Raw genomic sequence first — 27,517 nt, forward strand, 5'->3', positions numbered from 1 at the left:
TCCCAATTTCCCTCTGCCCCCTAATATTCCCACCCCTTCAACACCATTCCAACATTTTTCATTTTCCCAGTCCCATCCCCATGAAAACCCCTATTCAAAGATTCTACTCAGAAAGAAGAATCGACTCCTTGTGGCCCCCTGGAGGACCCCGGCTCTCAAGTCCCCTTTACCCAGCCCACCTTTACGAACTTATAAGACAAAAGTCCTTTATTTAAAAAAAAAAAAAAAAATGTGCCAAAATTTTAATAAAAATATATTTTTTTTTTCCCCACTTCATATATTGACTTTGTCTATTAATAAAACACCCAACTAGGGTTTTCTTTCAGGATAATAGAGGTTTACCTTCTTCCACCCAGTGTTAAATTCTCACTTGGAGTAGAAGTTACTACTCTACTATCCTGAAAGCAAATTGTACACAACATGGGAAATATAACTGAACAAATACTTTGCTAGCAGAATAGGGGAGGGGGTAGATTGTATGCCCCAGTGTGACTTTGACACTGGGGCAAACAATCTACCCCCTCCCATATCCTACAAGCAAAGTGTACACACAACATGCAAAATACATCAGCAGTTTCCTATCAAAAGTGAATTTAACCTAAAAAAAGATCTAAAAACAGTCCAAGAAAGTTCAGAGCATACGATCCTGCCAAGAAACTCTGCCAGCTTCTGTCAGGAAATACCGTGCAAAATAGTCTGACGCATGACTGCCTGGGTTGATCTTCTTGATGACTGCTGTAGTCCAGGCAGAACTGCTTCCACTTCTTCAGGATCACTGGGTTGAGGCTAATTGGTTAGAACGTAGTTGTGGAGAACAGCTGCCTTAACAAGCTGATCAACCACATCCGGGTGCATTTGGATTAGCAGTGTGAAGATCCGCCATTTGTCTGCAAAAATTCCAAAGGCGCACTCCACAAAGCCTCTTGCACGTGACAGTCTGTAATTGAAGATCTGCTGGCGATGGTGGAGTCATCGGCTGGAGTAAGGCTTCAGCAAGTTGGCACACATCTGGAAGGCCTCGTCCCCAACAAAAACAAAGGGCATTGGAGGTCCATCAGTCCCAGGAAAGGCCCTTGCTTCAGGAAGTACCATCTCACCGGAGTAGATCCTCCTCCCCATGGCAAAGTTCTTAAACACTCAGGAGTTGTTGGTTCTTCCATATGACCCCATATCCATGCAATGAATTTGTACTGCGCATCCGCAATGGCCATAAGTATGGTGGAGAAGAACTTCTTGTAGTTGTAATACTCCGACCCTGTGTGTGCAGGCTTCTGGATACTGATGTGCTTCCCATTCGACTGCTGCAACACAGTTTGGAAACTGTGACTCCCTGCAACTTCTCTGCGATGCCAAGCCAGTGTTCTGCTGAAGGATGTGGAAGAAAGTCTGCTAGAAAGCAATCCCACAGGGCCTCGCAGGTGGTCCCGACAATCTGTGGGGGGGGTTGGAAATTCCCATGCGAAACTGGAAGTGGAGCGACAAAAAACTCTCACCAGATATCAGGAACCTGAAATTAGCAGTAAAAAAAAGGATTTTAGTATTTTGCAAAACACATTGGATAAACATTGCAAAAAAAAATTTAAATAAATAAAAGGATTTTGACTACATACCTAAGGGTTATGATGAGGCGTTCCTCTGGGGAGATGCTCATTCTAAGGTGGGTGTCTTGGCGACAGATCCTTTCACTGATGCATGGTAGGTCATCAAACGTTTCTACAGTCATCCATAGGTAGCTTGCGAACTTCTCAGGGTGCTGACACAGCTCCACATACAAAGTACTGTGCACCCCACAGGTTATCCATGCTGCAGTGATGGGATGGATCCAATATCTTCGGCAGCGACGTCTCATCATCTTCGGATCTTCTTCTTTGGGCACGCCACAGCAGTACATCGAAACTGTAGGAAAGGTGGGTGGGAACCATGGTGAAATTCGCAATGGTAAAGTCTGACAGCAAGCAATCCAAGCAACAGTACTCTCCCTCTCAATGCTGAAATTCAGACTGATGCCGGATCACTCTGGCACCCTTTTATACCCTTCCCTTGGAGTAGTAGACGGAGCTTCAGGTGTTGCAAGGTGGGACAGGTAGGAGAGGTCAAGAAAGGGTTAAAAAACGGACATTAATAACGGAGGTAATAACGGATAAACTTTTATGCGTTTAAATAACTGGACTTTGAACCCTTATTCACCTATCAATTCCTTCGTAATCATAGATCTGTTTTTTTATTTATACAATACAGAAAACAGATGTTTAATAACGGATGAATGCTCATAGTGTGAAAGCAGCCTTAGAATAAATATGTCCAGATAGCGTCTGGATTTTTATTCTTAAATGCTTTAGCTACAATTTTAACATTGAAGGTACAATAAAATTAGGGCATGATAGATGGTCCAGTACCTACAGTAAATCACATTATTTAACCGTAGCCCAAATCTTTACGAATGCTGTTTTTTTAGGTTCATCACTACTCTGCAGGGTTCTGGACAACCTTTCCTTAAGGGGAACGCGAGACTTATCAGAGTGCCTGGTAACAGTTAGAAGCACCTTCCCAGTCATAACTTTTACGTATGTGAACTTCTGCTCATGAACTGAGTGATTAGCATTTATTTCAGGTATACAAATGAGAAACAAGTGGCCACAGGGAAGGGCTGATCACCTCAGTTGCCCAACATTCCCATCCTCTTCAACGGAGAGGCTGTCAATTAAATGTAGGAAAAAGGCAAGCAGTGACAGGGCATGGAAATAGTGGACAGTTTAGGTAATTGGTCTCACCCTGTGAGTACATTTTATATATAATCCCCCTATGGGAATGTTTTTGAAAAGAAAGAAAAAATTGAAAAAAGCCCCTTTCCTCTAGATTGGGCAGGGGAAAAAATGTTCTTTTAAGGCCATGAAGAAAGAACAAGAATGAAAATTGGCTGGATCTTCAAGGCCCAAATAGGCCGGGTATCAGTAACGAAGTAGAAAATAGGAAGGCGGCACTCAAAGCAAGTACAAGCAGAGACAACTGGACAGGGGGGGGGGGGGGGGGCGATAGCTTGGATGGCTACCGTTTCGTGTGAATTAAAACACTTTGTCAACCAGACACTCCGGGGTCTTAAAGGGATAAATACCTTAAAAAAGTGTGTGTGGGGGGGGGGGGGTTTGGAATCGTTCATCCTGCCACAGGCATCCGTAAAGCATTGAGAGCCTTGTGCTATCTGATGTGCGTATCTGCTGGAGAGTCATTGTTTACAGCTTGTTGCAGCAATGCTGTGGTTTACTGTGGTCTTTAGACAGTACTGAGACACCTTCTCAACAGTTCAACATAGCGTGACAACAGCTTTAATAATTTCCCTCAAGCAACTGTTAAGCTAACCATACACTTTGCTATTTTGGCAAACCGCTATGTATTCCATCATCACCACGTACACTTTCATGCTTGACTAAGCATGCACGTGTATTTGTTATGAGAAGGGGAGTACATCTCTGTCAGACACCCCTAGCAGTGGCTTATTTACCCTAACAGCAAAAAAGTTGCATGTTGAAATGTAACTGCCTTTTCTCTCCTGATATATGCTGTCAAGGAAGATTCTGCAAGCCTCCTACACACTAAATAGCTGTCTGGTTCTGGCGAGTCTAGGTGATGTTAACCTAATGTGTATGTCTCGCTTAAGGTTGGTCTACAGGATATTACTGTACATTGCCAACTTAATGGAAAACATTTAAAAAGGTGTTTAAGAAAAAGTCCGGCTTCTTCAGACAGTAAGGCAGTAAGTAGAGAGAACAGAGATGTCAGGATATGCAGTAGTATACCAATTGATATGACATGGTATAAAGTGAGATGTACTCCAGTGCAGACAGCATAAGCCAGGCTTGTGTCAAACTTCAACCTTATGAACTGTGTTACTATGTAGAAGATGGACAAGTGTCCACCAAGTTCAACCTATATCCCTACTGTGTCAGTACTGTTGTAGATTAAAAAGTGAAAACTAAAAATTCTAATTGTTTTTTGACACTACTCCTGAAAGGATGCAGGTGTTTCCCCTGGTATATGTGATTATTTGCTAGCATTAGACAGAATGTGGTTTTATTGACTGTTAACTGGAAAAAAAAAAAATTTTCCCCACCAGAACACAACAGCTATTTTACCGATGTACTAACTTGGTGTAAAACCACATGACCAACTGGCTTCTTTGTTCAACCCCTACAGGGCAATGTAGTATTACACAGTGCCCATTAAAGTGATTAGGAGATTATGTGATAGAGAGTTGCTTTTACTTAGCGGCTTTGTTCCTAGAGGACTGGGAGGGGGTTTTCAGTGCAGGACCTTGTGATACATATGGATGTGGTGTGAACCTGTTGTTACCATTAGGATAGTGCCCTAATTTGTAGCTAATATTTCATCTGTCTTTCAGAAACGTGTTTGGTTTACAAATATTTATACTGTAAATTCACACTACCTAAATGTAAGGCACTACATCAGTGATTTTTTTAAATGAAATGCGAACTAGGGCTTTCTTTATTCAGAAGTTTCGCCAAGCACAGCTAATTGCTAATGATAAAGATGTATCTGCTGCACGTTCTCTTGCAGCTAGTAATTGTAACAAGAAGACATAGGCGGGCAGGCCGGCTCCACACCGTGGCGGATTAGCAGTAGCTGTTTCCTGGTGTAAGCCCTGCTGTGGTAATTGATCGGCCCCTGATTAGTGTTTAATTGCTTGTTCAAGCTGATAATGCTCTCAAGTCTTGTTAGCCTTGGCTTTAAGGCTCCTGTAGCGGTGTTACATGTATAAATATCACCATTATCGGCAACATCTACAATGTCTTGTTACAGCTCTGCAATTTAAAGGGGCTTCTGTAAATTTTTGTAAATATGGCAGTATCAGCAGATAACATGTATGCTCTAGTCAGGCACACCCGTTGACTTGTAACTTGCTGTAGAATGCCTAAATCTAATGACAGTATGAGATTAAGGATATAACCACTTGGATTTTCCCCTTAACCCCTAGAGGATGCAGGGCGGACAGGTACGTCCTGGGTGCCTGGAACTTAGCACCCCAGGGCTTACATGTATGTCTTGCGTCCCACCTCAGCTATGAAGCGAGTGCCAGAGACCCGCTGGTAATGGCGGACATCAGCGCAATCATTAACCCTACAGATGGCGTGATCATTACCTGCCTCCTGCTGCCATCATGGAGTCTTCTTCTCTGGTCTGCTGTCAAGCAGACCAGAGAAGTAGATCGGTGATCAGTGCTATTCCTATGCATAGCACTGATCAGTATCTGCAATCTAAAGATTGCAAAAAAATAGTCCCCTGTGGACGGTGGAAAGGAAGTGTAATTAAAAAAAATATATAGATATAATAATAATAAGAATAAGTTAATAAAAGTAAGCTCTTCACCCAATAAAAAATTTTATTCGGCTCTCTTCCCAGACGAGTTAACAGTAAATTAACATACTTGGTATTGATGCGTGCGGAAAGTTATGATCTATTTAAAATATTATGTTAATGATCCTGTATGGTGAACGACATAAACTTAAAAATCCAAAAGTCCAAAAATATAGATCTTTAATCACATAAAAAAAATTACAATAATGTACAAAAAGTGATAAGAAAAAAAAATCACAACAAGTATGGTACCGATCACTGTGCAGAAATTGAGCCCTCATACATCCCTGTATACAGAAAAATAAGAGTTATAGGGGTCAGAAGAGGACAATTTTAAATATACTCATTTTGATCAATAAAGTTTGACTTCTTATTAAAGTAGTACAATAATAGTAAAACCATTTGTGTCTTCAAGGATAAAATGGACTGAGTCCTTAAAGGGGTACTCCGCCCCTAGACATCGCCGGGGTCCCACTGCTGGGGACCCACGGGATCTCCGCTGCGGCACTACGCTATCATTACTGCACAGAGCGAGTTCGCTCTGCGCGTAATGACGGGCAATACATGGGCCGGAGCATTGTTCCGCCAAGGCTCCGCCCCCTCGTGATGTCACAGCCTGCCCCCTCAATACAAGTCTATGGGAGGGGGCGTGGCGGTCATCACGTCCCCTGCCATAGACTTGCATTAAGAGGGCGGGCCGTGATGTCAGGAGGGGCGGAGTCATGACATCATACTGCTCCGTCCCCTGTATCGCCCGTCATTATGCACAGAGTGAACTTTCTCTGTGCAGTAATGATAGCGGGGTGCCGCAGCGGCGATCCCGGGGGTCCCCAGCAGCGGGATCCTGGCAATCTGACATTTTATCCCCTATCCTTTGGATAGGGGATAAGATGTCTAGGGGTGGAGTACCCCCTTAAGGCTAAGTTTCCACTTTTTTTTTTTTTTTGAAAACTGCCACTGCAATATTTGAGCCAAAGTCAGAACTGGATCCATAAGGGAGGAGAAGTGTAAGTCCTTCCTTTATATGTCCTATTCCTTTTGAATACATTTCTTTCTTTGGCTCAAAAACTGCAATAGTACAAACAATCCTCCAAACCACTAGGGGTAACTCAAGGCACAGACAATGGATAGCAGCAATAGAAGCAATACTAATATAAGTAAGGATCAATCTGTAGAAAAACCAAGGGTCATTTATTCTGAACAACGCGTTTCAACGCCAGGACAGGCGTCTTCCTCAGGTTCAAACAAATACTTCAAATATGCATGTTTTATACAACAAAGTACCGTAATCCAGTTAAACAATCGCCCCACATCACGCCGCAAAACCAGACTCTGGGAAGAGGGCGAAAGTCACGTCACACCACAGGACCGGGTCTTAGGAGAAGGGCGTAAGTGGATCGAAGGGCTGGAAAGACGGAACATAAAAAACATCAAAGAAACTAACAAGTAGGTGAAACAAATTAGATCAAAACCTACAATAGATAGAATAATAATGCATATATAGGACTGGTACACATGATATAAAAATAATATAATATAGGAAACCTATACTGTATTCTCATTGGTTTCATTCAACCCATCTGAGTGCAGGCATTTCAGCTTATAAACGTTATTGATTCTTTTGGAAACGATTGCGGGTATCCACCGGTATTGTATCAATAATGGTTAGTGTTACTAAGTCTGGGTTATTATGTGAATGCGCAAAGTGACGTGATACACTGTGTAAAGGGAAGCCCTTCCGAATATTAAATCGGTGGGTGTTTATGCGGGACCGCACCGTCTGAACGGTGCGGCCCACATACTGCAATCTGTACGGACACTCCAACAAATAGACGGCATAATCTGTCTCGCAATTGTACTGGGTTTTCAAAAAGAAATAGGATCACTCTTCAGTTTACTAGGAGCCAAATAATTACGTAAGGACATCGGTTTTCTAAAAGTAATTCTAGGTTGAGTGGGGACCAGATCTTTCAAAATGGTGTCATTTCTTACTATTGGCCAATGCTTAGTTAGAATTCTATGAACATAATTAGATGCACAATTAAATGTCGTTAGGAGATTGTGTTTAGTATCATGATTCAGAGAGTCTCTGATATAGTTTTAATTTGTACTAAAACTTTTTGTTTGAATTTTTTTGTTTTATTATATGCTTGTGCCAAGATTTGTCGGGGGTATCCCTTTTCAATAAACATCTCCTTTAATATACCCGACTGTGTATTAAAATCAGTCATCCGAGCAGTTTTTACGTATGCGAAGGTATTGCCCATTGGGCACATTAACTGCACAAGTGTACCATTAATTAGGTGCACAAGTGTACCACTAATCCTCCCTGTCGCCCGATTATATCGGGGATCGGGTCGATTACTGGACACTTGTCACATTACATTGATTTATTTTTACAACCTTTTGTAGTACTCCACTGAACTTATTAGGGAATTAAATTTATTGAACCTCCCAGAGAATTACTCCTTTCTCACCTTAGATGTGTCGGCACTTTATTCTAATATTGAAAGCACTTTAGGTATCCAGGCCATTTTACATTTCTTAAAACCTAATGAAGTTTTAAATATGGATCAATGTGATTTTTTTAATAGAAGGAATTCGTTTTACTTTAGAGCACAATTGTTTTAGTTTTAACAGTCAAGTTTACAGACAGATCAAAGGCTGTGCAATGGGGACTTGATTCGCCCCTAGTTATGCAAATTTATTTATGGGGCTATTTGAGTCCCAATACATCGCGCAACCTGACTCTCCATTTTATAATTTTATTTATTTTTACAGACGATATATAGACTATCTGTTTATCTTATGGACCGGTACACATCAACAGGCATTAGACTTTGTCGATTTTATTAATAATAATATTTATGGTCTCTCTTTTACCCCCCATTATTCGGAGTCATCCGTGCAGATTCTTGATTTGGAGATTTTTAAAACTTGCAATGGCACTTTAAAGACTAAAACTTTTTTTAAATCTGTAGATGTTAACAGCTTCTTGAATTTCCGAAGTTGCCACTATCCCAAGTGGCTCCGTAATGTGCCCTTTGGGCAATACCTTCGCATACGTAAAAACTGCTCGGATGACTCTGATTTTATTATACAGTCTGGTATATTAAAGGAGAGGTTTATTGAAAAGGAATACCCCCGACAAATCTTGGCACAAGCATATAATAAAACAAAAAAATGAAAACAAAAAGATTTAGTACAAATTAAAACTATATCAGTTAGAGACGCTCTGAATCATGAAACTAAACACAACTTCCTAACGACGTTTAATTGTGCATCTAATTCTGTTCGTAGAATTCTAACTAACCATTGGCCAATAGTAAGAAATTACCCCATTTTGAAAGATCCGGTTCCCACTCAACCTAGAATTACTTTTAGAAAACCGATGTCCTTACGTAATTATTTGGTAAACTGAAGAGTGATCCTATTGCAAATAAAGGTCTAATGTAACAAGAAGTGTAAAAAAAACAAGGTGCTTGTGCTGTAACATTATCGAGGACAACTGTAAATCATTCCAATCTTACACCACATCGGAATTATTCTTTATGAAAACCCAGTACAATTGTGAGACAGATTATGCGGTCTATTTGTTGGAGTGTTCGTACAGATTGCAGTATGTGGGCCGCACCGTTCAAACGGTGCGGTCCCGCATGAACACCCACCGATTTAATATTCGGAAGGGCTTCCCTTTACACAGTGTATCACGTCACTTTGCGCATTCACATAATAATAACCCAGACTTAGTAACACTAACCATTATTGATACAATACCGGTGGATACCCGCAATCGTTTCCAAAAGCTAATCAATAAGGAATCCTATTGGATTTATAAGCTGAAATGCCTGCACTCGGATGGGTTGAATGAGACCATTGAGAATACAGTATAGGTTTCCTATATTATTTTTATATCATGTGTACCAGTCCTATATATGCATTATTATTCTGTCTATTGTAGGTTTTGATCTAATTTGTTTCACCTACTTGTTAGTTTCTTTGATGTTTTTTGTTCCATCTTTCCAGCCCTTCGATCCACTTCCGCCCTTCTCCTAAGACCCGGTCCTGTGGTGTGACATGACTTCCGCCCTGTTCCCCGAGTCTGGTTTTGCGGTGTGACGTGGGTCGATTGTTTCCTGGATTACGGTACTTTGTTGTATAAAACATGCATATTTGTAATATTTGTTTGAACCTGAGGAAGACGCCTGTCCTGGCGTTGAAACGCGTTGTTCAGAATAAATGACCCTTGGTTATTCTACACATTGATCCTTACTTATATTAGTATTGCTTCTATTGCTGCTATCCATTGTCTGCGCCTTGAGTTACCCCTAGTGGTTTGGAGGATTGTTTGTACTATTTGGACACCACGAGGTGGTGGAGGGGATCGGCTGCACATTGTAACTTTTATTCACGTATTCACCAGAGTTGTGCCTGCTTGTCAGCACAACTCCTTGGGTAAGCGCAATTTATTATTACTTGCGTCTTTACCCTCTCGTTTAATTGCACTACGGAGCGCTCTTTGTGTTTGTTTTTCAAATCAAAAACTGCAATGTCAGTTTTCCAAAATCTGCCAGGAAAAAAAACCAAGTGGAAACTTAGAGGTTAAAGGGGTTTTCTAAGGCTAAAATGATTTCTGGCCTAGCCCCAGGACAGGCCATCAACCGCCAATCAGCGAGGTGCCGACACCTATGTATCTTGTTTTATAAATAAGAATTTACATATTAAAGGCATACATGCACTTTCAAAACAAATGTTAAAATGTGCATAGTTTTGTTGCATTAACCCTTCAGTTTATAAGGTGATTTTATTGTTTTCACTGCGGTTAAGCCACCTAGAGTCCCATTGCCCGCAATATTCGTCAGGCTTGCTTTCTTTTTCATTACTTTTCTGGCCATTCCCACAACAGCACCTATTCTGCTTTGCCATTACATAGTACTGGAGGAATTGCACAACGTATATAGTGTGTAGAGGGAAGGATATTATTAATGCACTGGCTTTGCAAGGTGCTATGTGAGCAGAGTGGAAAACTGCAAGTAAAGGGTTACATCACAAAAGCAGCCTTGGTATAAGTTGGGAACAGCTGGTGAGGACTACAGGGATTGGAGAGATTACATTTAGGAGGCATCTTTTGTATAGATAGTAGAAACACAAGTAATTATACAAGGGGCAGCTTCTCAGAACTTTAAAGGAGGTAAGATGGAAGCTCTAATTTACCTTTTCAGGTACAGCATGGACCCCCTATAGGGTGCATGCAGGTTCAGAATGAATGCAGTTTCTCTGTCCTCTGCCTAACATTAGCTAAGCCTTTCCCAACTTTGTGTTCTATTTTGGTCTTTCTTGCTAGAGATATAATTCCATAATCGGCAATTTACAGAAGAGTGCAGAGAATTGGCACACCTAGTGGCCGAGACATCAGAGCTTTTTCTGGGGTTAATTAATGTAAATGAAGTGATTTGCAAATATGTTTCAAATCATCTATAAAATATAGGGAAGTTGTTTGAAACGAGTGACCATTTAACAAAGACCATTACTGCCACAGATTTGCTCAATATGTGGCAATAATTTGAGTGGCTTTTCCTTATTGGATACTTGCCTTCGTGAGAATAGTCACAAACATCCTGCTGAGCTTATAAACTTGTTTGGCAGTGGTAAAACAGTTGATTTGCATGTAAGCACTGCAGCCAGTCTGATAAAATGGAGCTGCAATGTAAAGCACAGGGAAGAGGAAGCAATAGTTAGCCTGATGTCACACGAAAAATGAGATGATAGGTGGCTTATAAAGTTTCAAAATCAAACCTTGTTGTGCAGTCATTAAAGGGGTAGTCCAGTGGTGAAAAACTTAACCCCTATCCTAAGGATAGGGGATAAGTTTAAGATCGCGGGGGGTCTGACCGCTAGGGCCCCCTGCGATCTCTCTGTACGGGGGCCAGATAGCGGGTGTCTACCCCCGCACGAAGCGGCGGCCGACACGCCCCCTCAATACATCTCTATGGCAGAGCCGGAGATTGCCGAAGGCAGCGCTTCGGCTCTGCCATAGAGTTGTATTGAGGGGGCGTGTCGGCTGCCGCTTCATGCGGAGGTCGACACGCCCCCTTCCCGCGGGCTGTCGGGGCTCCGTACAGGAGATCGCAGGGGGCCCCAGCGGTCGGACCCCCGCGATCTGCAACTTATCCCCTATCCTTAGGATAGGGGATAATTTGTTCACCACTGGACTACTCCTTTAACCTAGGTTGGCCCTAAAGAAGTATATGTATAAAGGTATATAAGAGGGGGGATAGTTACATAGCTCCTTCTAAAAACATTTGTTTATTGTGCTCATTGTTTTGTATTTACTAGGACAACTGTAGGGTTGTTCTACTTGGTAATGACTTTCTTCTTCTTCTTCTCCTTGCAGGGTTTTTTCCTTACGGTCTCCCCTGAAGCTATTCTCAAAGTGGCTACCCAGTCCTCGGAAAACAACAAGATCTTTTGCATGAACTTGTCCGCCCCCTTTATTAGTCAGTTCTTCAAGGAGCCTCTCATGAAAGCCATGCCTTATGTGGATATTCTATTCGGAAATGAAACGGTAAGGAAAAGGTGGCTGTATTGGAATTCCTGTCCAGCCATAAGTACCTTGCTCCTGTTAAATTCTGGATTGATGGATAGTCTATAATGAAAATTACCCTTTAAATTGTATTGGTCTGTATAAATATCACTTAAAAGACACATGCATATGTTAGAGGTAGTAATAATGGTGTTCCCATATTTAAACCCTTAAAGGGGTATTCCGCCCCTGGCATCTTATCCCCTATCCAAAGGATAGGGGATAAGATGTCAGATCGCCGCTGTCCCGCTGCTGGGGACCCCGGGGATCGCCGCTGCGGCACCCCGCTAACATTACTGCATAGAGCGAGTTCGCTTTGTGCGTAATGACGGGCGATACAGGGGCCGGAGCAGTGTGACGTCATGGCTCCGCCCCTCATGACATCACGGCCCGTCCCCTTAATGCAAGTCTATGGCACGCCCCCTTCCCATAGACTTGTATTGACGGGGGCGGGCCGTGACGTCACTAGGGGAGGAGCCGTGACTTAACGATGCTCCGGCCCCTGTATTGCCCGTCATTACGTGCAGAGCGATCTCGCTCTGCGCAGTAATGATAGCGGGGTGCCGCAGCGGAGATCCCCGGGGTCCCCAGCAGCGGGTCCCCGGCGATCTAACATCTTATCCCCTATCCTTTGGATAGGAGAAAAGATGTCTAGGGGCGGAATACCCCTTTAAGGAACAAGCCCATTTTCACCTTAAGGACCAGAGCATTTTTTGCAAATCTGACCACTGTTGCTTTAAGCATTAATAACTCTGGGATGCTTTTACTTTTTATTCTGATGCCGAGATTGTTTTTTTTTTTTTTTGTGAAATATTCTACTTTGTTAGAGGTTAGTTACATTTTTATCGATACTTGCATAATTTCTTGGTGAAACATTCAAAAATTTTATGAAAAAGAAAACTTCGCTTTTTTTTTTTTAACTTTGAAACTCTCTGCTTATAAGGAAAATGTACATCCCAAATAAATTATATATTGATTCACATATACAATATGTCTACGTTATGTTTGCATCATAAAGTTGACATCAGAGGACTTCAAAGTTAAGCAGCAATTTTTGAAGTGTATTTGAAGGGCCTTCATATTAGAAATACCACATAAATGACCCCATTATAAAAACTGCACCCCTCAAAGTATTCAAAATGACATTCAGAAAGTGTGTTAACTCTTTAGGTGTTTCACAGGAATAGCTGCAAAGTGAAGGTGAAGATTCAAAATCCAAATTTTTCTTGTAGACTCAGTTTTTGATTTTTTACAAGGGGTAAAAGGAGAGAAATATTCCCCCCCAATTATTCTCGAGTAAGGAATTACTTCATATGTGGATGTAAAGTGCTCTGTGTGCACAGTAGAGGCCTCAGAAGGGAAGGAGCGACAATGGGATTGGAGAGTGAATTTTGCTGAAATGGTTTTTGGGGGGCATGTCGCATTTAGGAAGCCCCTACAGTGCCAGAACAGCAAAAAAAGAAAAAAAAAACACATGGCATACTATTTTGGAAACTACACCCCTCAAGGAACTTAAAAAGAGGTACAGTGAGCCTTAACACCACACAGGTGTTTGACAACTATTCGTTAAAGTCGGATGTGTAAATGAAATAATTTTTTTCACTAAAATGCTTTTTTCTCCCCAAAATTTTAAATTTTTAACCTCTTAAGGACTCAGCCCAATTTTATTTATGTTTACGTTTTTTCCTCCTTGCCTTCAAAAAAATCATAGCTCTTTTATTTATTTTCATCCACAGACTAGTATGAGGGCTTTTTTTTTTTTTTTTTTTTTGCGCGACCAGTTGTCTGTTGTAATGCCATCACTCACTTTACCATAAAATGTATGGCGCAACCAAAAAAAATACTATTTGTGTGGGGAAATTAAAAAGAAATCCGCAATTTAGCAAATTTTGGAAGGTTTGTTTTCACGCCGTACAATTTAAAGTAAAAATGACGTGTTCTTTATTCGTTGGGTCAATACGATTAAAATGATACCCATGATAACATACTTTTCTATCACTGTTGCGTTTAAAAAAAAATTGCAAACTGTTTAACCAAATTAGTACGTTTAAAATCCCCCTATTTTGAAGACCTATAACTTTTTCATTTTTCCGTATAAGCGGCAGAATGAGGGCTCATTTTTTGCGCTGTGATCTGTACTTTTTTATTAATACCATATTTGCTTAAATAGAACTTAATACTTTTTTTATAAAAAAAAAAAATTTACTTTTTTTTTATGTTCACGCAGTTAACCGTACGGTATCATTAATATTGTATTTTAATAGTTGGGATATTTACGCACGCGGCGATACCAAATATGTATATAAAAAAAATTTTTTTACACTTTTCGGAGGTGAAATAGGGAAAATGGGACAATTTACGTTTTTATTGGGGGAGGGGGGGTTTACTTTAACCCCTTAAGGACCGGAGGTTTTTCCGTTTTTGCATTTTCGTTTTTTGCTCCTTGCCTTTAAAAAATCATAACTCTTTCAAATTTACACCTAAAAATCCATATGATGGCTTATTTTTTGCGCCACCAATTCTACTTTGTAATGACGTCAGTCATTTTGCCCAAAAATCTATGGTGAAGCGGGAAAAAAAATCATTGTGCGACAAAATTGAAAAAAAAAACGCTGTTTTGTAACTTTTGGGGGCTTCCGTTTCTACGTAGTACATTTTTCGGTAAAAATGACACCTGATATGTATTCTGTAGGTCCATACAATTAAAATGATACCCTACTTATATAGGTTTGATTTTGTCGGACTTTTGGAAAAAATCATAACTACATGCAGGAAAATTAATACGTTTAAAATTGTCATCTTCTGACCCCTATAACTTTTTTATTTTTCCGTGTATGGGGCGGTATGAGGGCTCATTTTTTGCGCCGTGATCTGAAGTTTTTAACGGTACCATTTTTGCATTGATAGGATTTATTGATCACTTTTTATTCATTTTTAAATGATATAAAAAGTGACCAAAAATGCACTATTTTGGACTTTGGAATTTTTTTGCGCGCACGCCATTGACCGAGCGGTTTAATTAATGATATATTTTTATAATTCGGACATTTCCGCACGCGGTGATACCACATATGTTTATTTTTATTTTTATTTACACTGTGTTTTTTTTTTTATTGGAAAAGGGGGGTGATTCAAACTTTTAATAGGGGAGGAGTCAAATGATGTTTATTCACTTTTTTTTTTCACTTTTTTTTTGCAGTGTTATAGGTCCCATAGGGACCTATAACACTGCACACACTGATCTTCTATGTTGATCACTGGTTTCTCATAAGAAACCAGTGATCAACGATTCTGCCGCATGACTGCTCATGCCTGGATCTCAGGCACTGAGCAGTCATTCGGCGATCGGACAGCGAGGAGGCAGGAAGGGGCCCTCCCGCTGTCCTGTCAGCTGTTCGGGATGCCGCGATTAGCCGCGGCTATCCCGAACAGCCCGACTGAGCTAGCCGGGAACTTTCACTTTCACTTTTAGCCGCGCGGCTCAGCTTTGAGCGCGCGGCTAAAGGGTTAATAGCGCGCGGCGCCGCGATCGGCGCTGCGCGCTATTAGAGGCGGGTCCCGGCTTCACTATGACGCCGGGCCCGCCATGATATGACGCGGGGTTACTGTGTAACCCCGCGTTATATCAGAAGAGCAGGACCAATGACGTACCGGTACGTCATTGGTCCTTAAGGGGTTAAATAGGGGACTATTTATAGCAATCATTCGATTGCTAATACTGTTCAGTGCTATGCATAGACCATAGCACTGATCAGTATTATCGGTCATCTTCTGCTCTGGTCTGCAGACCAGAGCAGAAGACCCATGGAAGGCAGCGGAGGCAGGTGAGGGGACCTCCGGCTGCCATGCTGGATGATCGGATCCGATCATCCATTCAAAGTACCACGATGCTGCAGATGCCGTCATCTGTATTGATCACGGCATCTGAGGGGTTAATGGCGAACATCCGCGTGATCGCGGATGTCCGCCATTACGGATGGGTCCCTGGCTGCTATCAGCAGCCGGGACCTGCCGTGCATGACGCGAGCATCGCTCCGTTGCTCGCGGTTATGCATATGATGTAAGTGTACGATTTTGGAAACTACACCCCTCAAGGAACGTAACAAGGGGTACAGTGAGCCTTAATACCCCACAGGTTTTTGACAACTTTTCGTTAGTCGGATGTGTAAATCTAATTTTTATTTATTTATTTTTTTCACTAAAATGCAGGTTTTTCTAAAAAATTTGCATTTTTACAAGGAGTAATAGGAGAAAATGCCCCCCAAAGTAAATACATTTCAGGACATAAACTTGACGTAAACTGCTCTGCAGGTGCACACCAGGTCTCCGAAGAGCAGGACGCCATTCGGCTTTTGAAGAATTTTGTCAGGGGCCTTGAGTGTTTACACAGCTACCATGGAGCCAGAACAGCAGGACCCCCCCTCCCCCTTAAGTGCCATCATTTTAGAAACCACACCCCTCAAGGAACATAACAAGGGGTACAGTGAGTATTTACACTTCACGGGTGTTTTGAACAGTGGGCCGTAAAATTGCAAAATAGGGTTTTTTCTCACAAAAAATGCCAGTATTAACCCAAATTTTTAATTTTCACAAGGGGTAATAGGAGAAAATGCCCCGCAAATTTTGTAATCCCATTGCTTCTGAATATGGGAATACCCCATATGTGGACGTAAGATGCTGTGCGGGTACATAACAGGGCTCTAGAGTCATAGAGCTATGTTTGCATTTGAGGCCTATGGCATATCAGTAGCTGACGGTTACGTACATTCAGCGGAAAAATATATATATATAAAAAAAAAAGGAACACCCACATGTGACCCTATTACAGACAGTACACCCCCTGTGGAAGGTGTATAGGGGGGAACCCAGAGCATAGCCAAAACTAAAAAAAAAAAAAAAAATATGCCCACCCCAAACCCTATGCTCTCAATCATAGGATGTGTGTGGCCGTCCCTAAACAGTTGCCTCAAATGCGCACACCGCTCAGGTGGAGAGAGAGCACTTCTCCTTTGAGGCAACATAAAAAAGCCCCGATGATAGTGACTCAGTGACCCTTGACCCATTTTCGGAAAAAATACCCCAGAGGTCTTATCAGTTAAAACATTTTTTTTAATTATTATTTTTTTTATGAAAGGGTTTTTTGGGCAATTTTGTGGTTTATGGGGTTAAAATTTGGAATGTACTCTGGACTTGGTACATTGGGGTCAAATTATTGAAAATTTAAATAAAAAGGGAAAATTACTAAAAATGTAGTACTCCATGGAAGTGTGATACTCCCTGAAGCAATATCTTATTCAGAGGACCGGATGATTAGGGCAAGTGTCACATTGAGTGGTGGTGTCCTTCCGTATCCCCCTCTTGTAACACATTCTGCATCCTGGCACCTATATTTCCAGATTCTTGGGAACTCCAGCCTGCTCTTTCCCGGTCGCCAAAGATCAGGGCCCTTAGGACTTCTTCTTGGAACTGGAGGGATGTCCCTGTGTTGCCATCATACTGGGACAGTGCAAAAGAGTTGTACATGGCAACCTCTACCAAGTAGACCGCAACTTTTTTGTACCATACCCGTGTTTTCCACATGGCCCTGTATGACTTGAGGACTTTAATCAGAGAGATCAAATATATACTGATTGTAGTCCAGAATACATTCAGGCTTGAGGACCCATGTTGTGGTACCTCGCACAGGGACAGGTGAGCTGCCTTTACCATGAATTGTGGTCAGCATAAGGACATCCCTCTTACCCATGAAAACCTTTTGCTGGTCAGGTATAAGGATAAGGGCACAGGACTCGCCCTTGGGCATAGGTGTCTGGATCAAATTTAGAGGGAGGCCTCTCTGGTTCTTCCGCATGGTCCCACAAGCGGACGTGGATCTAGTGGCAAGGGATGTGAACAGAGGGATGGTGGTATAAAAGGTATGCCACGTAAAAAGGTGGTAAACCTTATCCAGCAATGGGTGCACAAGGTCCCAAACGAGTTTCCTGCTAACACCCAGAGTGGGGGGACATTCAGGGGGTTCAATATGGGACTCTCGTCTCTCATATACTCTAAACTTGAAAGTGTACCTAGATGTACTCTCACAAAGTTGGTTGAGTTTCACGCCATACCGTGCCCGCTTCAATGGAATTTACTGGCAGAAGAGCAGTCTTCCCTTAAAACTGAGAAGAGACTCATCTAGCGAGAGCTCCCTGAGGGGTACGTAGGCCTCCCAAAGTTTGACCCCAAAGTGATCGATCACCCGCCTCACTTTGTAAAGCCGGTCAAAGGCGGGATCACCTCGGGGGTTGAACATGCCGCATTATCAGCGTAATGCAGGCATTTCCGAATGGCCTCGAACTGTCCTCATGCCATGGCCATACTGTAAAGCGGTGTCTGGTAGAGGATGTCCCCGCTCCAGTACTGCCTGACACTTGGTTTTTTGACCAGGCCCATATGCAGCACGAGGCCCCAAAATGTCTTCATTTCGGCTGCATCAATGGCGTACCATCCATTGGGCCTAGCCAAAAAAGAATCAGAGTGGAGGTCAATGAAATGTTAGGCGTACAAGTTTGTTTGCTACACCATATGATTAACTAACCGATTAAGTACACAGGGCGTACCTGTACACCCTGCATATACAGCGGGGTCACGGGGGCATACCGGGTCGGTCATGGTGGCTAATGATAGCCGGGATCCTGGGCTAATAGCATGCGGCAACGATCGTGCCCTGCGCTTATTAACCCTTAAGACGCGGCAATCAAAGTTGATCGCCGCGTCTAAAATGAAAGTGCAGCTCAGTTAGGCTGATCGGGACCAACGCAATAAAATCGCGATGTTCCGATCATCTAGGACGCGAGCGGAGGTCCCCTTACCTGCTTCCATCACGTCCGATCTGCGATTGATTGCTCCAAGCCCAGCTTGAGCAATCGACCGCCTATAACACTGATCAATGCAAAGCTATGGCTATGGCGTACTGGGACAGTACAAAAGAGTTGTGCATGGCAACCTGTACCAAGTAGACCAACTTTTTTGTACCATACCCGTGTTTTCAGCATGGCCATGTATGACTTGAGGACTTGATCAGAGAGATTAACTACCCCCATATACCGATTTGTAGTCCATAATACAGTCAGGCTTGAGGACCGTTGTTGTGGTACCTCGCACAGGGACTGGTGAGCTGCCTTTACCATGAATTGTGGACCGCATAAGGAAATCCCTCTTATCCTTATACCTGACGAGCAACAGGTTTTCATGGGTAAGGGCACAGGACTCACCCTTGGGCATAGGTGTCTGGATCAAATTTAGAGGGAGGCCTCCCTGGTTCTTCTGCATGATCCCACAAGCAGACGTGAATCTGGCGGCGAGGGATGTGGACAGAGGGATTCTGGTATAAAAGTTGTCAACGTACACGTGGTAACCCTTATCCAGCAGTGGGTGCACAAGGTCCCACACGATTTTTCCATTTAACACCCAGAGTGGGGGGACATTCAGGGGGTTCAGTATGGGAATCCAGTCCCTCATATACTCTAAACTTGCAAGTTTACTCTGAGGTACTCTCACAAAGTTTATAGAGTTTCATACCATACAGCGTCCGCTTCCGTATGGCCTTGAACCATCCCAGTGTCATGGCCATACTATAGAGTGGGGTCTGGTAGAGTACGTCCCCACTCCAGTACTGCCTGACGCTTTTTTTTTTTTTTACTAGACCCATATGCAGTACGAGGCCCCAAAATGTCCTCATTTTGGCTGCATTGATGGCGTGCCATCCATTCGGCCTAGCCTAAAAATAGTCTAGTTGGTGGGGGATGAACTGTTGGGCGTAAAAGATAATAAGTTATTGAGGCTCAAGGTCTGTGGATAAAGTACACACTGGTTTATTGATAGATAATAAAATGGGATATCAAACTGACATCTATTATTTTATTATCTATCAATAAACAAGTGTGTACTTTATCCACAGACCTTGAGCCTCAATAACTTTTATTATCCAGTAGCCTCCTTTTCAGACACCTAAGGGACAGGTGCCAGTTTGAGTTGCCCAGGTCACTTTGTGAGACTTTCCACAGGAGCCTCTCCATTTTTTGAATACTTGTTGGGCTTACAAGTTTGTTTCCCCACCATTAGATTCACAAAGTAGTCACTGAAACAGTTACTAAAAAATTCTATTTCAGGGTTTCTGACTGTGTCAATCTGGATTCCTGAGTTGCCATGTGTGTATGTATGCGTTTGGTGCAAAAATATCACACACCGTTATAAAAAAAAAAGCCAAATTCAGTGCCCTGAGGCATGGTGATTTTTTTTTAACCTCCCACCTTTTCCTCACACACACACCCTCTCACCCTGAACTAAAGGTGGCAGGAGGCCACTTTTTCTGCCCAGATGGGCACAGATCTGGACAGAGGAGGCGTCCCTGGCTCCTTCTCACAGAGCTGAGAGAAGGGGACATTAACCCCTCCTCTGTCAGCAGCTACTGGTCAGATGATTCTGACAAATAGCAGCTCATTTGGGGAGGTGGCGTCATCGCCACCTCCCTCTAGTACACTGCCGATCACCTTCTGATTCCGTTCATCTGGTCACATGTCGCCGACATGGGTGGGTCTCAGGACCCCCCGAGGTGTTGTCACGGGATGCCTGGTGAATGATTTCAGCAGGCATCCCAGTGCAGTCTCTGTCCGATGCGGGGTGGGGACTGGAATTACCACGGCCGTACAGGTACGCCTTATGTCCTTAACCCCTTAAGGACATTGGGTGTACAGGTAAGCCCTGACATCCTGGTACTTAGGACATAGGGCGTACCTGTACGCCTGTTGGAATTTCGGTCCCTGCCGCGTGCTGGGCGGGGACCGTAAGGGGAGGCCTGCTGAAATAGTTTAGCAGGCATACCGTGACAATGACCATGGGGGTCCTGAGACCCCCTTATGTCAATGATTGCTGGTGAATTCACACCAGCGATTTGCAGAGATTCCGGTCATACAGGTCATGTGTGAAGGAGCCATGGACCCCCCTCTGTGAAGATCTGTGCCCCTCAGGACTGAAGAGAAGCTGTGTAGTGCAGGGTGAGATAGATAGAATACCACATATGTTTATTTTTATTTACAGTTTTTTTTTTTATAGGAAAGGGGGAGTGATTCAAACTTATTAGGGAAGGGGTTAAATGGCCTTCATAAACTTATTTTTTTTTTTTTTTTTTTTTTTTTTTCCCCCTTTATTTTTTTTTTTGCAGTGTTATAGCTCCCATAGGGGGCTATAACACTGCACACACTGATCTTTTACACTGATCCCTGCAAAGCCATAGCTTTGCATTGATCAGTGTTATAGGCGGTCGATTGCTCAAGCCTGGATCTCAGGCTTGGAGCAGTCAATCGCAGATCGGACGTGACGGAGGCTGGTAAGGGGACCTCCGCTCGTGTCCTAGCTGATCGGGACATCGCAATTTTATTGCGTTTGTCCCGATCAGCCTAACTGAGCTGCCGGGAAGCTTTCACGTTCATTTTAGACACGGCGATCAACTTTGATTGCCGCATCTTAAGGGTTAATAAGCGCAGGGCACAACGATCGGTGCCGCATGCTATTAGCCCAGGATCCCGGCTATCATTAGCCACCGTGACCGACCCGGTATGCTGCGGCGTGACCCTGCTTTATATGCAGGGTGTACAGGTACGGCCTGTGTACTTAAGAGGTTAATCATATGGTGGAGCAAACAAACTTGTACGCCTAACAGTTCATTGACCTCCACCCTGATTCTTTTTTGGCTAGGCCCAATGGATGGTACGCCATTGATGCAGCCGAAATGAAGACATTTTGGGGCCTCGTGCTGCATATGGGCCTGGTCAAAAAACCAAGTGTCAGGCAGTACTGGAGCGGGGACAGCCTCTACCAGACACCACTTTACAGTATGGCCATGGCACAAGGACAGTTCGAGGCCATTCGGAAATACCTGTGTGGTAGGCCTTAGGGGTAGTGTAATCAGGGTTTTGCTTCAGTATATCAGGGGTTAAGGTTAACCCTATTGTTCATGACGCCAGGCTGAGGGCTAGTATGCGGAGGTAATTCTCCGGCCTATCGCCTCCCTTCCCAGTAATGATAGGTGCATGCATAAAATGACTGAAGGTCCACAAGGTAGTTGAACTTGAACTTGGATAAACTTTACTTAAAGGCTTGTGGTACATCCAATGAACAGTAACAGTCTCATTCAAACAGTCTCCATACACTTCAGTGACTGACAGTTGTTGCAGACCTTGACTTTTGATATAAGTCTCTGTATTTAGGGTAATTTGCAAAGATCCGTCCGGATTTAGGGGTTAGATATGGTCCGGTGATCTTGCAGAGTGCTTAGGGATTGATTACACTCACAGTTTTGTAGATATCAGCCGTCGCCGCAAGGCTCGGGCCTAACTCACTGATGACAGCAGTGCAGATCCTTCCCTGTCAACAGCCCACGAGGAAAGAGATGCTGCTTGCTTGGCAGACCAGTAACAAGAGAGAGAATGTTTGAGCATGCAGCTCTCTTATATGGGCCGGGGCTGAGCCATTTTGGATTGGTCCAATCAGCTGTCACTCACTGTTACAAAGCATGGTGATTGATCACCTGACTTCCTCCCAAAGGTCCTTGAACCATAAACCATAGAGTTTTACCCGATCACATGACCCGCAGGTCCTGCGACACTAACTAGGTAAGTACACTTACTATATAAATATATACATTAAATTTAAATAATTTTAATTACAAAAGGGGCGACAAGGGGCTAGCTAAGGATGAGGACCCCACCTAAACCTAGGGACTCTGACTTTAGGGACCTCACCACAAGGCAACGGATGCAATCCGGTGCCGGGACACCACACCTGCATTATGCTGATAATGCGACATGTTCAACCCCCGAGGTGATCCCGCCTATGACCGGCTTTACAAAGTGAGGCGGGTGATCGATCACTTTGGGGTCAAACTTTTGGAGGCCTACGTACCCCTCAGGGAGCTCTCGCTAGATGAGTCTCTTCTCAGTTTTAAGGGAAGACTCCTCTTCTGCCAGTATATTCCATCGAAGCGGGAACGGTATGGCGTGAAACTCTAGCAACTTTGTGAGAGTACCTCCGGGTACACTTTCAAGTTTAGAGTATATGAGGGACGAGAGTCCCATATTGAACCCCTTGAATGTCCCCCCACTCTGGGTGTTAGCGGGAAACTCGTTTGGGACCTTGTGCACCCATTGCTGGATAAAGTTTACCACCTTTTACGTGGCATAACTTTTATACCAGCATCCCTCTGTTCACATCCCTTGCTGCTAGATCCACGTCTGCTTGTGGGACCATGAGGAAGAACCAGAGAGGCCTACCTCTAAATTTTATCCAGACACCTATGCCCAAGGGTGAGTCCTGTGCCCTTACCCATGAAAACCTTTTGCTGGTCGGGTATAAGGATAAGAGGGATGTCCTTATGCTGACCACAATTCATGGTAAAGGCAGCTCACCTGTCCCTGTGCGAGGTACCACAACATGGGTCCTCAAGCCTGAATGTATTCTGGACTACAATCAGTATATATTTGATCTCTCTGATTAAAGTCCTCAAGTCATACAGGGCCATGTGGAAAACACGGGTATGGTACAAAAAAGTTGCGGTCTACTTGGTACAGGTTGCCATGTACAACTCTTTTGTACTGTCCCAGTACACTGTCAACACAGAGACATTCCTCCAGTTCCAAGAAGAAGTCCTAAGGGCCCTGATCTTTAGCGTACGGGAAAGAGCAGGCCGGAGTTCCCAAAAAATTGGAAATACAGATGCCAGGATCGTCCCAGGCCAGCACTTTCCAGGTGAGATCCCCCACACTGGAAAGAAGGGACGATCCCAGAAAAAATGCAGTGTGTGTAACAGGAGGGGGATACGGAAGGATACCACCACTTACCCCGGTCACTTGCCCCGGTCATCCGGGCCTCTGCAATAAAAGCTGCTTCAGGGAGTATCACACTTCCATGTAGTACTAAATTTGTGTCACAAGAGGGGGATACGGAAGGACACCACCACTCAATGTTTTGGCATTTTCACCAAAAAATTATGCAAATGTCGGCGAAAATTTACCACTAGGTTAAAGTAAAATATGTCAAGAAAAAACTATCTCTGAATCAAATTCATAAGTAAAAGCATGCCAGAGTTATTAATGCTTAAAGTGACAGTGGTCAGATGTGCAAAAAACGCTGTGGTCCTTAAGGTGAAAATTGGCTGGGTCCTTTAGGGGTTAAGTACCAGGACATCAGGGTGTACCTGTACGCCCTGTGTCCTGAAGGGGTTAAACATGGGGAATAAATGTTCTGCTGTAAAACAATTATTTTGGTGCATTTTGTTATGCTTAAGCATGGCTATCCTGTACAAGATTAAATGATCTGTAATTTTTTAGTTTTAGAAATAAAAAAAATAATTGTGTGAAAGTTCTCATTTAATGGATAAATTAACAGTGATCAATCAGCTTTCTCTGTGTGAAAAGATCTATAATGTCCCCAATAGATTTGTGAACCTGCAGTAATCTCAAAGTATGACAAATTCTACTTGTCAAAGTATATATTACATGTGAACCGGGTACATACAGTGGGGCAGAAAAGTTTTTTGTGCAAGTTCTCCCACTTAAGAAGATGAGAGGCGTGTAAGTTTCATCGTAGGTATACCTCAACTATGAGAGACATAATGAGAGAGAAAAAAAATCCATGAAATCAATCAGATTTTTAAGATTTAACAAAACCTGTCCAGAGGAAAAGTTGCTGAGTTGCCCATAGCAACCAATCAGATCGCTTCTTTAATTTTTCACAGACTTTATTAAAAAAAAAATGAAAGAAGCAATCGGATTGGTTGCAATGGGCAACTCAGCAACTTTTCCTCTGGACAGGTGTGATAAAACTCCCCCTTTATTTGGGAATTATGGTGGAAAATAAGTATTTGGTCACCTACAAACAAGCAAGATTTCTGGTTCTCACAGACCTGTAACTTCTACAAGAGTCTCCTCTGTCCCCCACTCGCTACCTGTATTAATGGCACTTGTTTGAGGTTATGGACAGGTGTCTTTTATTCTGATAAAATGTTCAAACAGTCACATTCCAAACTCCACTATGGCCAAGACCAAAGAGCTGTTGAAGGACATCAGAAACAAAATTAATGGGAAGACTGAATCTGCAATAGGCAAGCAGCTTGGTGTGAAGAAATCAGCTGTGGGAGCAATTATTAGAAAATGGAAGACCTACAAGAGCTGGGAGCAAAGTAACAAAGGCTATCATCAGTAACACACTATGCCGCATGGGACTTAAATCATGCAGTGCCAGACATGTCCCCCTGCTTAAGCCAGTACATGTCTATGCATGTCTGAAGTTTGCTAGAGAGCATTTGGATCATCTAGAAGATTATTGGGAGAATGTCATATTGTCAGATAAAACAAAACAAAACTTTTTTTTGTAAAAATTAAACTCGTCTTGTTTGGAAGAGAAAGAATGCTGAGTTGCACCCAAACACCACCATACCCACTGTGAAGCGTGGGGGTGGAAACATCATGCTTTAGGGCTGTTTTTCTGCAAAGGGACCAGGACAACTGATTTGTGTAAAGGAAAGAATGAATGGGGCCATGCTGATGGAAGGAGGTTTTCACTCAATCTCACGATACAAGGGCATTGAAGAGGAAACATGGCTGGGTCTTTCAGCATGACAATGATCCTAAATAGAGATGAGCGAACTTACAGTAAATTCGATTCGTCACGAACTTCTCAGCTCGGCGGTTGCTGACTTTTCCTGCATAAATTAGTTCAGCTTTCCGGTGGGCTGGAAAAGGTGGATACAGTCCTAGGAAAGAGTCTCCTAGGACTGTATCCACCTTTTCCAGCCCACGGGAGCACCTGAAAGCTGAACTAATTTATGCAGGAAAAGTCCTCAACTGCCGAGCCAAGAAGTTCGTGACGAATCGAATTTACTGTAAGTTCGCTCATCTCTAATCCTAAACACATCGCCCGGCAATGTAGGAGTGGCTTCGAAAGAAGCATTTCATGGTCCTGGAGTGGCCTAGCCAGTCTCTAGATCTCAACCCCATAGAAAACCTTTGGAGGGAGTTGAAAGTCTGTGTTGCCCAGCGACAGCCCCAAAACATCACTGCTCTAGAGGAGATCTGCATGGAGGAATAGGCCAAAATACCAGCAATGGGGTGTGAAAACATTGTGAAGACTTAAAGAAGATATGTGACCTCTGTCATTGCCAACAATGGGTAAATAACGAAGTGTTGAGATAATCTTTTGTTATTGACAAAATACTTATTTTGCCACCATAATGTGCAAATTCTTTAATAATCATTGTGATTTTATGGATAATTTTTTTTCATTAGGTCTCTCATCGTTGAGTTACACCCATGATGAAAATTACAGACCTCTCTCATCTTTAAGTGGGAGAACTTGCACAATTGGTGGCTGACTAAATGCTTTTCTTTGGCCCACTGTAGCTTTGTGATTTTGGCATGATAAAAGTGCAGCCCCTGTAAGTTCAGAAACCAGCAAGCTTGTCTTAGGATATTTTTCACTCAAGTTACAATATGAATTGGTTCCAGGACGACCATTGTATGTTTAAACCATTGTATGTTGAGACCATTACTCTATGTAAACCTGGTAATTGGTTCTGAAGATGACAAAATGTCATCCAAAAATAAGAAAAAGTGAGGATTAAAGAAAAAAAAGTAGATAAAGTAAATCCTTGCATATAAAAGAAAGATCTACTGGAAGCTGTAAATCACTGTCCATTTAGAGGACAGGAGCTTCTTCAGGATCCTGTACAGTACACACAATGCCTAAAAAAAAATAAAATGGAGCCACCCTCACCTGGTGTCCAAAGGAGCAGCTAACCTGGCACAGGTAAAGAGTAGTACAGAACGTGTAATGCCTCCCTGTACTGTAGGAGGCGCTACCAGACAGCCAGTCAGCGCATGCACTTCAGTAATGCAGGGGTAAAATGCCAGTAAAATGCCCATTCTGATTGGTCAGTTCTTTCAGCCATTGACACGTTATGCAGATCTGGACTGTCTCTAGCGTTGTATGTTGAGTCTGGTTTCAAGTTACAATGGTCCAGAAAAGACCATTGTATGTTGAAACTATTGTATGTTGAAGGATCACTGTATATGGATTTCTGCATAAATTGGTCATAAAATGTGATCTTATCTTCATCTAAGTAACAACAATAGACAATCACAGTCTGCTTAAACTAAAAACACACAAAGAATTAAATGTTACCATGTTTTTATTGAACACACCTTGTGAACATACACAGTGCAGGTGGTAAAAGTATGTGAACACCTAGATTAATGACCTCTTCAAGCACTAATTGGAGTGAGGTGTCATCCAACTGGAGTCCAATCAATGAGATGAGATTGGAGGTTTTGGTTACAGCTGCAAAAACACCTACCAGTTCTGGGTTTGCTTTTCACAAGAAGCATTGCCTGATGTAAGTGTTGCCTCGCAGAAAACAGTTCTCAGAAGACCTACGATTAAGAATTGTTGACTTGCATAAAGCTGGAAAGGGTTATAAAAGTATCTCCAAAAGCCTTGCTGTTCATCAGTCCGCGGTAAGATGAATTATCT

The 27,517-nt window shown here is 42.8% G+C and overlaps 1 protein-coding gene across 2 annotated transcripts in view; it reads left to right on the top strand.

Annotated features, from left to right (window-relative positions):
• ADK (adenosine kinase) overlaps positions 1-27,517 on the top strand; it is a 343,651-nt gene that overhangs the window by 268,673 nt on the left and 47,461 nt on the right. For both annotated transcript variants that reach the window (XM_056531262.1, XM_056531263.1), the window contains exon 7: positions 11,765-11,935. In XM_056531262.1, the coding sequence (XP_056387237.1) occupies positions 11,765-11,935 (171 nt within the window). The remainder of the gene's footprint in view (positions 1-11,764; positions 11,936-27,517) is intronic.

The sequence above is a fragment of the Hyla sarda genome, chromosome 7 (genome assembly GCF_029499605.1).
Source record: "Hyla sarda isolate aHylSar1 chromosome 7, aHylSar1.hap1, whole genome shotgun sequence".
NCBI lineage: Eukaryota > Metazoa > Chordata > Amphibia > Anura > Hylidae > Hyla > Hyla sarda.